At 43.9% G+C, this 13309-nt stretch overlaps 1 protein-coding gene across 1 annotated transcript in view; it reads right to left on the bottom strand.

The window, feature by feature from the left end:
* The window catches only part of sorcs1 (sortilin-related VPS10 domain containing receptor 1), a gene marked incomplete at both ends in the record, with an annotated part of 670421 nt that overhangs the window by 27806 nt on the left and 629306 nt on the right, over window positions 1-13309 (bottom strand). The window contains 4 exons of the mRNA XM_084318344.1: window positions 213-399; window positions 1173-1344; window positions 1725-1838; window positions 4320-4453. Of these exons, the coding sequence (XP_084174470.1) occupies window positions 213-399; window positions 1173-1344; window positions 1725-1838; window positions 4320-4453 (607 nt within the window). The remainder of the gene's footprint in view (window positions 1-212; window positions 400-1172; window positions 1345-1724; window positions 1839-4319; window positions 4454-13309) is intronic.

Below are 13309 nucleotides of genomic sequence, written 5' to 3'. Positions count from 1 at the left end.
TCACATGCATTCTGTAACTAACCATAACCTAAACATAACCATAACCTAATCATAACCGTAACCTCATTTGTGTTATGGAGACACCCAAATGTGTCACCATAATGTGTTTGGTATTCATTGTGTGAGTGTGTAAACAGGTCAGTGTCCCCTGTAGTATAGAAATACAAAACACACACACATACACACGCACGCACGCACACACACACACTCACATGTGACATGCAGGTAGAGCAGGGCACTCTCTGAGCCGAGATTATTCTCCCCCGTCGCCGTCACCCGGTAGATCCCGACCGATTTGTAGACGTGTTTGATTCCGTCCTCGATGGAGCTCAGGTTGGAGTAGGTCAGCGCGTGGCCGTCACCGAAGTCCAGCGTGATGCTCGTCCTGGCCCCGTCACCCTGCACAGGAGAGAGATGCGGTTCATAATCATAAAACACAACAAAAAACATACAAAACACAAGACATGCATAGCCCAGACGAAGAACCAACTATGGTTGTACGTTTTCAGAGAAACACTGTTTTTAATCTTTATTATCTAAAGATGGTAAGTTAGTGAGTGATGTGTTCATTCATAGTTAAAGACAGTAGAGGTTGAGTACTTGATTATCTAAAGATGGTAAGTTAGTGAGTGTTGTGTACATTCATAGGTAAAGAAAGTAGAGGTTGAGTACTTTCTGGTGATGTATCACATTCGCACTCCAATTGATTTGGATTGACTTTACAACTGCAAATAGAGTACATGAGCTGACCAAAAGATTTCAAAACAGTAATATGGTTCTTTGTCTTAGAAGTTCAAATATACACACGTCATAGTAAGTAGGGAGGAACGAATGACTGCAAAGAGTGTTGCAAATTCTAGTGTACAATTTGAAATGAGAATAATTTGATGTCAAGTTCTAGTGTGCTGATTTTAAATTAGAATAACTTGATATCAAACTTTAGTGTGTTCATTTGAAATGAGAATAACTTGATGTCAAGTTCTAGTGGACTGATCTGAAATAACAACAACTTGCCATCAGGTTCTAGTGTGCTGATTTGAAATAGGAACTGTATCATACAGTAAAATATCTACCCCACTTTGTTAGCAGGGATGCAGTGTTGATGACCTCTCTTCTTATAGTATATCATATCTTATGAGGTTCATCAAGGAGCACAGCTGCAAAACACTCACCTCTTCCAGGAAGACCAGGAAGGTGACATTGGTCCCCAGCGTGGCAGTCATCGTGCCCTGCCGGGTCACCAGGTGGAGACCTCTGGGTGCTTGGATGGGGCACTGCCTTCTCCTGGCTGTGTACTCCGCTATCACGCCTGCTGAACAGTTGTTGGAGACTACCTTCCTGTACCTGGGGGAGGTTAACACAGACAGTCAAATACAGATTCATGCATGCATGTGTACACACACACGCGCGCGCGCGCGCACGCACACACACACACGCACGCACGCACGCACGCACGCACGCACGCACGCACGCACGCACGCACGCACACACACACACACCTCTTTAAGAGTGTATATATGATCACAAAGACCATAACCATGCTAAAGGCGCATAGTTGTTATTATCAGCAATTCAGTAATTGTTATGCGAGTGCACGTAAGGGCCAAATTGTTCCCAGAAAAGCGAATTGATTGACTCAACAATGCATTTATGATTATTCATTCAAGGCATATAGCACGAGTGTTGAAGAGTCACATTAACCCTTCCAGCAGAGCGCCGCTTACCCAGTGCTGTTGAAAAACGTTGTCCCCGCGGTACAACCTCTGGACATCAACGAAGGGTGGAACCAGAAGGCCGGGGTGCACTTGCCGTCCGTTCGCCTCTCGTAGCCGTAGTCACTGAAACGATCCGACCAGAGAAAAATAAACATCTCGTAGCCGTAGTCACTGAAACGATCCGACCAGAGAAAACGAAACATCTCGTAGCCTTTGGCTACATTCACACTGCAGACGAAAGTGACACAAATCTGATTTCTTTGCTCTTATGTGCCAGTGTGAACTGTACAAATCACATGGAATCTTTTCAATTCTGATTTGGGCCACTTTCATATGTGGTCCTGAATCAAATACAGGTCTGATCTTTTGCAATCCAACCATCAGTCTAAACAGTCATGCGACTTTTACGTCACTCAGTTCTGGATCGTCACCAGTTCACACTGACATCTGATATTAGCCACATTTAAAAATGAATGTGAACAGCCAAAATAAAAATAAATCTGATTTGAGCAATAAATCAGAACTGAGCACTAAGTAAGGCTTGCAGTCACTGAAATGATCCGACCAGAGAAAAGTATTTATTCTAGTCTAACACCACAGAGAGAGGTTTGGAAAAACAGGACATAATAAACAGTTGACAAAGGTATACTTACATGGTACACTGTCCAAGATGAATTTTTTGTTAACATGCCATTATCATCACGAAAGTGACAGCAATGGTTACGTGCAACGGTTCTGGATGTGTTTTTCAAACACATCCCACAACTTGTTTGTCCTACAATTAAAAAGCAGCAACGTAGCAGCAGTGGAAGCCACACGTCCCCCAACAACATAGGAATAAATTGCTCCAATTAGTGCTACATGCACACAGATGCAAACGTGTTGTGATTGTTAATGAAAGCCATTAGGCCTAATGATTTATGGTTCTGGTGCAGCTCACTCCGAGTACCGTCTCACTCAAGGGGCCGCCGGACTTGGGGGATTAAGGACAAAAAGACTACATTAATAATAATAACGCTGATAATTCAAGGAAAAACGGGTTGCAAAGATGCAGGAAAACATTCCGTGAATCTTTAAAGGAGCCTTCGGGAGAGGTGTTAGTTGGACAATGTCTAGGCTAACCGGCCATGTCTGCTTCCATTCATTGTGCTAAGCTAGGCTAACATGCAGCCAGATAGCTTTCTTGTCTCTCTCTGGAGAAGACGATGGGCTAATTTCCCAAAATGTTTGCATGTTCCTTTAATGAAAAGAGCCACTGGCAACGTCTACAAAGGCAGCTGGTGAAGTGAGAGATGGCTTCTCTGAGTACGGGATATTCTAACATTCTAAAATAAAAAATATACAGAAATACACACACACACACACACACACACACACACACACACACACACACACACACACACACACACACACACACACACACACACACACACACACACACACACACACACACACACACACACACACACACACACACACACACACACACACACACACACACACACACACACACACACACACACACACACACACACACACACACACACACACACACACACACATTCCAGTCTGGCATAATCTTCCTTGACCTTTACCTTAAATCAACATTTTACAATTTTACACTTAGTACTGTACATTTTATTGTATATTTCTGTATATTTAAAATTTTCGAATGTATATACATATCCGAATGTATTTTATTCTTTATTCTCATTCGTGACTTTTGTTTTTGACTACCTAAATGTTTACTGTGAGTGATTTGTAGTGCTGAAATTCAATCGGGATAAATAAAGTTATATTCTATTCTATTCTATTCTATTCTATTCTATTCTATTCTATTCTATTCTATTCTATTCTATTCTATTCTACATTCACACACACACACACACACACACACACACACACACACACACACACACACACACACACACACACACACACACACACACACACACACACACACACACACACACACACACACACACACAGACGCACACACACACGCACACACACGCACACACACGCACACACACGCACACAGCTTGGAGTTGAGCAGTTGACTGGGTTCCATTTAGCAGGGCAGCCTCCAAGAGAATCTGCCAAAGCTCTTCTACATTTCTAATCTGGAAGACCGTATCCATGACGGTGATCTTTTCATCCTTCACTTAGACCCACTTCCCTTAAAGCGCACTCCATATCGCAGACGTATAGTGGAGACAGATAGGGCTTAGGCTGGCTGCCAGACCACTAACAACAATGTACTGGAGTAACAAGAGGCTTTCGCCGTCTGCTGTTCGGCGCCACCTATAGGCCAACGTGATGCAGCTGGGATTGTTTCTGTTTAGGGGTATTAGAAGCAATTTGCATTTTGCAGTTTGATGCCGTGTCCTGTCCTCTTCTTCGCTGCGTGGGTTCCCTGATCAAACGTGCCATTTGTTGATTTTTTTTCTCACAAACTGTCTCCTCAAACATTGACTGAACACTTACTACCATGTAGTTGAGAGGATGCCAATATTATGTTTACACGTGTGATTTTATAATGGTTCTTAGATTATATAGTACATGTTTAAGATAAAGGAACAGAGTGTAAGATGTCAAACTCACCACTCAAAGTCAGCCACTGTGCAGTCGCAGGGGGCCGAGGTCAGCGTGACAGAGTACACCTTGCCCATGACACATCTGGCTATGGGCTTCAGCTTCCGGTAAATCCGCTTCACTCCCATCAGGCACGCCTCTCCCTGGTAACGCAAACATTTCATACGCAAATTGAGAGAGGGGAATAACACCAAGACCAAAAAGAGAGAGGAATAGGATTTATTTATTATTATTTATTCTTTCCCCTCTCTCCGTGGTACAAAGGACTGATCTTAGGATGAATAGGAATACGATTCTCGGTCGCACCAGTGCCGCTACCCTGAACCGTTTCAAACAAGCCCATCTATCCATTGTGTGTAAAGTGAATGAAAATGAGTTGGGAGTGCTCCAGCCGTCTTTATATAAGCAGGACATTCTCCGTCTGTGCAATAGGTGTCAGTAGTGAGATGCTTTAGAAACTGTCTAACACTGCTGTATGCTGGGGGTGCTGAGAATGTCTCCAACATAAACCCCTTTTAAAACAGAGATCCCGTGAAGAAGAAACCCTCGTTCTGCCGGCTTTGCTTTTATTTTAATTTTTATTACCAAACAAAGCCGGCATAATGCCGTCACTGTGTGTGCTTTTAGACAGCATGCCAGCGTTCCGTTAGTGACCCTATGGGCGTGACCTGCAAACATGACAGCGCCGGGTGGCGGTCCTGTCAAACGCACTGTGGATAGAAGCAGTGTGTGACAGGTCTCCTGCCTGTATGACATGACCGCGGAACGCCTCAGCTACATTGTCTTCCTCCATAGCCCTCAATATCTGGGATAAACTCTGAACTCTGTTGCATATAGTGAATTTATACCTACTTACTGTCCTACACTGTAATCATATTATCATAAAATCGGTACCTACCTCATACCCTTTTTTGTTTATTATAATTTTTTGAGGACATACAAAGTATATGCATTATTGTATTGTCATTGTCCACATAGAACAGATAACAACATTAAACTGAGAAAAAGAAAAAGTAAACAAGAAGACAAACAAACACTGACTTGGTCGCACAACACAGTTATCTCAAAAGTATATATATATATATTACATACACACATATATAAAAATAGTATATCATATATATAACACATGTTCAAGTACCCAAACACGCTTCTCCAATGTATATATATCAAATAGATCACACTGTATTATCGTTCACACAGATGAATGCAAGCAAGCAGCACGATAATTGCTATTCTGGATACATATGATTAGCACTATTACTCAGTAGTACAACTAACAGTGTGATCACCTGTATATTACTATTGCACTTCACTGTTACATTTGCAGTTGGATGCCAAACGTATTTTTGTTGCACTGTACTTGTGTTGTATAATTAATGACAATATATTTTAATCTAATCTAAAGCTAAGCTTTTGTTTGTTCTAGAGAGGACACATAGCTATTGCCATCACAGAATGACATGCTTGTTCGAATGACAGGAGGGAAATGCTCACACGAAGAGAACACATGAGTTAAGACACACTTACAGGCTTTTGAAACATGCACAATTAAGAGGTGAAATTTGTTGTACTTTCTGGTTTAGAGAATCACAAAGCAGGGAGTCAGTTGAAAAGACCTGCAGTCCAGTTCTGACGACCACAAGTGTTACCCCTGCCCTTTGAGTGGGTTTTATGACACACTTGATGGGTGTTTAGCTGGGGTGGAGGGGGTAGAAAAAATTCTTATTGGGGACTGGAACACGGATATGCTGCGTAAATCAGCACCCGTCTTCAAGGCCTTCAGTAGATTTTCTGACCTGCACGGCTTCAGCCAGCTAATCACACAACCCACAAGGGTATGCGATTCGACACAAACCACCATTGACCTCATTTTGACCTCTGACAAGTCCATGATCTCCAGTAAAGGGGTGATAGCATGCGGGTTAAGTGATCATTATATGATTTTCTGTACCCGCAAAAAGCTAAAACAGAAGGCCGGCTGTCACAAAACAGTCACATCTAGAGACCTCAAAACTTACTCTAGAGAGGCCTTTAACCTAGAACTGGGGAGCTTGGACTGGTCAGATGAGCTCAGTGGTACACAGGTTGAAGAAACATGGCTTGGATTCAAAACCAAATTCACAGCAATACTCAACAACATGGCACCGATAAGAACCACCAGGGTTAAAAATCGCGCTGAGGCATGGATGCACACTGAAATACTGGCCGCTATGAAAACCAGAGACAAAAAATGCTCTGAACTTCATAAAAGTCAGACAAAGCTTTCCAAAAGCTCAAACAGTGAACTCCAAGCCCACGTGGTTGAACTAAAAATCCAAAGAAACAGACTAAGAAATGACGTAAACACCATGATCAGAACCGCAAAAAGAAATTTCATCAACGACAAAACTGAGGAAAACAAAAACAAACCCCGCGAACTTTGGAAATTACTCAATAATCAACTAGGCTGCAGTAAAAAACTTAAAACCAGATTCTCAAACATAAACATAAAGACGGACAACACGCTCATCACAGACAAGCTGGATGTAGCCAATTACTTAAACATCTTCTTCACAAACATAGCCACAACACTGGTAAACAAACTACCCTCCCACTCAGGGCATTATGGGGTAGAACACATAGTAGCATACTACAAAAACCTAGGGGTCCACAAAGACGACTTCAAACTTGAAATGGTAACAACCGATGAGGTACTCAAAAAATTGAGCGCCCTCCAACCTAACAAGGCCACTGGCCATGACAACATCCCCTCCAAATTCCTCAGAGACGCAGCAGCCGCCATCACCCCAGTCATCACACACATAATAAACCTCTCTATAAAACAGGGGCACGTCCCCAAGGACTTCAAAATTGCGAGAGTGACCCCTCTACACAAAAAGGGCAGCAAATTAGACCCAGGCAACTACCGCCCTGTTTCTATTCTTACCTCCATCTCGAAAGTCATGGAGAAAATAGTCTACGAACAGGTCGAAAAGTACCTGGCGGAAAAAAACCTAATCTACGAATTCCAATCTGGCTTCAGAACGTCCCACTCCACTGACACATGCCTCCTCTATTTGAACGACCACATCAAACAAGAGGTGGACGCTGGCAAATACTGCGGCATGGTCATGCTGGACCTACAAAAGGCCTTCGACACTGTCAATCACTCCATTCTAATGGACAAGCTAAAAGCAATTGGTTTTGATAGCCTATCAGTGAGCTGGATGCAATCCTACCTGGAGGGGAGAGAACAGATGGTAGAGGTAAACGGTACTCTATCCCCCCCCCTCACAGTGAGCTGTGGTGTTCCACAAGGAAGCATACTAGGACCGCTACTCTTCCTAATTTATGCAAATGACATGTCGTCAGCCTGTGACTGCAACTTGTTCCTGTTTGCGGACGACTCAGCCCTGCTGGTCTCTGACAAGAACAAATTGCAGGTTGAAAAAACCCTCAGCACGGAACTAGGCAAAATCTGCATATGGCTCGCTGATAACAAACTATCATTACACATGGGCAAAACAGAGTCCATTCTCTTCGGTTCAAATAACAAACTCAGCAAGACCGACGGCTTCTCAGTTACAGTGGGTGACAATATTGTCACAAGGAAAGACGAAATTACCTACCTGGGTTCCATCCTAGAGGCAAATCTTTCCTGTGACAAAATGGCATCCAATGTAATAAAAAAAGTCAACCAACGAACTAGATTCTTGTACCGGATCTCCTCTCTGGTAAACAAGAATACCCTGAGGACTCTGGCAGGAGCACTCATTCAAGGGTACTATGACTATGCGTGCACCTCATGGTACCAAAGCACCTCAAAGGCGCTTAAAACAAAATTACAAACATCACAAAACAAACTGGTCAGACTACTACTTGACCTGAACCCCAGAACCCACCTCACCCCTGCCCACTTTGCCAACCTAGGATGGCTTAGAGTAGACGACAGAGTACAGCAACTTGCAATGGGCCTGGTCTACAAGATACACTATACGACCGGGGTGCCCATGTACATGTCAAAATACTTCCCAAAGGTCAGTGAATACCACAACCACTACACCAGAGGAAGCTCAACAAATCATGTTAAACCCAGATTCGGCTCAAACAAGGGACTAAACACGTTTCGCAATTATGCCACAACAATGTGGAACGCCCTACCCAAAGCTGTAAAGGAATGTGAATCCCTGCCCACATTCAAAACCGCCCTTAAAGAGCACCTACGGGAGGCTGCAATTCGAAACTGGCCACCGTAAATGCCCAAAACCCCCACCACCTCCTAATAGACAGTCTCCTCCCCACCGCATGTATATATTCCCTCCCCGCCGTATGTATATTCCCCTCCCACCCACCCACCCCCTCCTAATGTACAGTCCCCTCCCCATCATATGTATATACTCTGTCAGGATCTAGGGGTAACAGTACTGTATATTTGAATACCGCCTATGTCACAAATGTATCAGTACTAAATACCTATATGTCCCTATGCCATAAATGTCATGTATGTTATGTATGTCATAAATGTCTATATGAATTGAAAATGGGGGACCCTGATGGAAACAAGACAAACGTCTTTCTCAGGTCTGCATCCCCTTAACAATTGTATGTATTGAGCCGTACTGTATTGTACCCATTCTGCAATCTGTTAAATAAAGTTTTCATTCATTCATTCATTGATACGTCTGTAGGCTACTAATCGCAGGCAGGCTCCATCTTAACAGTTATCAAATGTCATGTCATGTAGCCTACGTTTCCATGTCCCCAAACATTTCTTTATCACAAAGTAGACGATGCAGTGATGCTGTTTAGTCTGTTGGCTGATGTATTAGGTACTAGTCAGTCACTGCTCTGTGGTCCAGGCCAGCCAGTTGATTATGTACCATGAGCTTTTACCCAAACTCTTAAGTAAAAGAGGCATCTTCTCATGTTGTAATTAGAGGTAAAACATGTAGCCTATTATTATTATTATATCATGTGGTCAGTCTTTGTTCTATCCCACCTTTCATGTGATCGCAATCATTCCTACTATTCCTATTCGCTCATATGCACATACTCAGAGTTTATTATATTATTGTTATATTGTTTACACTGCCTATTTTTTTCGCCCATCCCAATTTTTCACATCGCCAGTTCTCCCTTCAATTCTCCCCTCCCCTGTCTCGAAAGTTGCTAGACTATGCCTCCCACTGGTTGGCTGCAGTGAGGACCAAGCCTTGCATCACGTGTCCCCTCCGGTACACGAGGAGGCAGCCGTCGCATCTTTTCACCTGTACAGCGCAATCTCTCGATTGGAGTAACGCGTGGGAGGCTCACGCTGCCCCCGTTACTTCCTGATTCTGCTGTACAGGCGCACCAACCGACCTGTAGGAGTCCGCCTCTGCTGCCCACTTAATGCCAGAACAACAATGTGCCCCCCCCATTCCGTGTTTGTACCTTGTATACAGAACAGAGAGGTGGAATAACAGTGCAACATCCCCGCCCTGAACAGGATGTGTAAAAGGAGCTATAAACACTCTCTCCTTTGGGCCACTGTCCAATTTGTTCTTGGAACCGACTAGCACCCAACCCTTCAGAGGTGTTACTCCTATAATTGGCTTGGACTGTTGTCTACTTCCATGCTACTGTATATGTTTTGATCATTAGCCTAGCCGGTGCATATGGGTGTCTAAACCAATTAAAGAACCAGACTCTGAATGAAGGAGTGTGTCTTGTAGACTTTAAAACGGTCTGACTAATACTGCTGTGTACCGGGTGCTTTAAATGTCTCCAACATCAACAGGATCTCATCAGAAAATAATTAAACAATGTACTAATTGACCACAGGAAAGAAGTTACATAATGTACGTTATGTTATAGTAAATAAAGTACTAAATCAACCACAGCAAAAAAGATACATAATGTACGATATAACACCACAACCGGAATCAAACCAACAATGATTTGTGGTCACAGACGGGTGCTCTCACCAATAGACTAAGTCACCCAACCACCCCGGTACCAACACAGCAATACTGTGATGATGATTCGTTTTAACGTTTAACGGTTATGGTTAAGATGGAAAGTAAGGGTTAAGGTTAGGGTTTGGGCAAGGCTATCAGAAAGGTATGTCTCGAGGTAAAAGCATTTGCCTCACATGCGAGCGCCCTGGGTTTGTTTCCCAGCAAGTTCAGATTCAGATAGTGTTATTTTCCATAATGCAACAAGTACAATGAAATTCTTACTCTCCGTTTGCTCCACAGCATAAAGGAATAAAAAAGCAACAATTTACAGAATAAAAAAGCAGGTATTTATAAACAATAAACTGCCTGCGGTATGTGCAATCAAATAAGTACAACTAAGTATATGTAAATACAAATAAAAAATTATAAAAATAAGTACCCAATCGAAATAAAATAATTGCACATTATATCGATGCACGAGGGTGCAGTAAAGTGGCTGAGCATTGTAGCAGCATTTGAGTCCAGTAATGAGCTGTTCATCAGGCCTAGGGTAGAAACTGTTGTGTTAGTTTGTATGCTGCGGTAACGGCAACCGGATCGCAGGGGGGGCGAACAGCTGGTGTCCCGGGTGGTTGTGGTCCTGGATGATGGAGATGGCTATTTTCCGACACCTGGACTCATGGATCTCCTTGATGGATGGCAGTGAACCCCGATGATCTTTTCTGCCGTCCTCACGACCCTCTGGATGGCTTTCTTATCCTGAGTGGTGGTGTTGCCATACCACACGGTGATACAGCTCGGTCATTACGCTCTCTATGGTGCCTCGGTATAAGTTCACACGCCATTGCATGCTTATGCCACACTTCCTGAGGCACCGCAGGGGGTAGAGGCACTGGTGGGCCTTCTTGAACATTGTTGTAGGTCCACCTTAGGTCATTAGGAGATCTGGAGTCCTAGGAACCGGAAGCAGTTGACAACCTCCACTGATATCCCATCCAGGCTGATGGCGGAGTGGTTGTCCTGATGTCTCCTAAAGTCCACGATGAGCTCCTTAGTCTTGCTGGCATTCAATGCAAGGCAGTTGTCTTTGCACCAACGCTCATCTCTGTACTCTGTCTCATCATTGTTGTTTATAAGTCCAATGACTGTGGTGTCGTCTTGATAATCCTGTTGCTGTTATGTGTGGCTGTACAGTCATATGTGAACAGATAGTACAGCCTAGGGCTAAGGCAGCAGCCTTGCGGTGCACCGGTGTTGAGGATCAGAGTGGATGCGATGTCACCAATCCTTACCACCTGTGGCCTGCCCGTTAAAGTCCATAATCCAGTTGCAGGTGGGGGTGTCCAGGCCTAGGTCCTTCAGCTGCAGTACCAGTTTGGCAGGCACACTGGAATGGCGGGCTGCTGCAGTGATGCGTTGAATATGTCGGTGAACACAGGAGCCAGCTGGTCCGCACAGGTCTTAAAGACACAGGGTGAAATTCTGTCTGGGCCAGCTGCCTTCCCTGCTTTCACTTTCTTGAAGGTTCTGCGGACCTCATACTCTGACAGTTGTAGTATGTGTTACTCTAGTTGGGTGATCAGTTTGTTCGTTTGTGCAGTGTTTGCTTCCTTAAAGCGAGATGTCTTGAGCTCATCTGGTAGGGCGGGGTCGGTGTTGGTGACCATTCCTGACCCCCCCTGCTGGCCGGTTATAGTTCTCAGTCCTTGTTACATTCATCTGGTGTCGGAACCAGAGCCCCCATATTGGAATTATTTTTGTAGTCTGTTTTTCCTTTTTTTGATGGCGTGTCTGAGGTCATGCTTGGCCTTCTTGCAGAGATCGGAGTCCCCGGATTTGAAGGCTGTTCTCCTTTCTCTTAGTTTATTGCGGATGTCTGAGTTTATCCATGGTTTGCAGTTTGGAAATTATCTAACTGTCTTGGTTGGGATACATTCGTCCACTAATGTGTTAATGTATCCAGTGACATGTTCTGTATACACATCCAGATCTGTGTCCTTGAATACACTCCAGTGCTTGATTCCCAGCCCACCCTGTAGCTGTAGTGAGGCTCCCTCTGTCCAGCGTTGCCTCGTTCTTGACATTGTGGGCGTGGCTTTCAGCTGCTGTTTGTAAACAGGAAGTAGCAGCATGGACTCGTGGTCTGACTCGCCGAAGGCCAGGCTCACAACGGCTCTGTATGCTTGTTTGATTGTGGTGTAACAATGGTCCAGAGTCTTTCCATTTCTTGTCGGACTGGATATGTGTTGGTGATACTTACTTTCTGCATTACTTTCTTCAAGTTGCAGTGTTTGAAGTCGCCTGCAATGATGGGAACTGCCTTGGGATGTTGATTCTAGAGTTTGCTGAGTTCACTATAAAGTTCGCTCAGCGCAGTGTCAGCGTCAGCCCGTGGGTGGATGTATACCGCCGCTGTAAGGATGGCAGAGATTTCCCTCTGAAGGTAAAACGGGCAACACTTGAGCAGTTCCAGACTTGTTGAACAGTGTTATGAAGTGAATGGGAGCAACAGCAGGGAAGCAACACAAGTTTTCTGAAAACGGTAAAAAAAAGAAAGAAAACAAAAGTGTCATATATAATATTGTAATATGTACACACTGTACATTTTCATAAATACATCAATATATTACTTATGGCTGTAACATAACGGACAATATGTACCATTTTCCTGTGGTCGATTAGTACTTTATTGACATATTTTAACCGTTTCCCGGCCAACCACGGAGATGTCCGTGTTTCGGATCCACCGCTAGAGGGCCATCCACGGACATGTCCGTGGCAAGGTTGTTTTGGCTTTTATTCCATTTTAATATCCTACTCAATGTCACGAGCAGCACTGCAGAAGTACCCTACTCTTTGAATTCGAAAAAGTGCATTACTGGCCAGATCCTCTTAGGGGCGCTATCTCGACAATGCAGTGTTCCCTGTGGCAGAAGTTGTATTTTTTTTTTCTGGATCTCCAATGTAGTTTTCTGCTAACATGAAGCTATGCCTGTAGCCTGTAGCACGGAATACATTTTGGGACGCGGATTTCAGTGTGCAGTAAAGGAATATATGATCAGCCAATGGACATATCGA

The sequence above is a fragment of the Notolepis coatsorum genome (genome assembly GCF_963971535.1).
Source record: "Notolepis coatsorum genome assembly, chromosome: 7".
Taxonomy (NCBI): domain Eukaryota; kingdom Metazoa; phylum Chordata; class Actinopteri; order Aulopiformes; family Paralepididae; genus Notolepis; species Notolepis coatsorum.
This window is presented reverse-complemented; position numbering and strand designations above follow the sequence as displayed.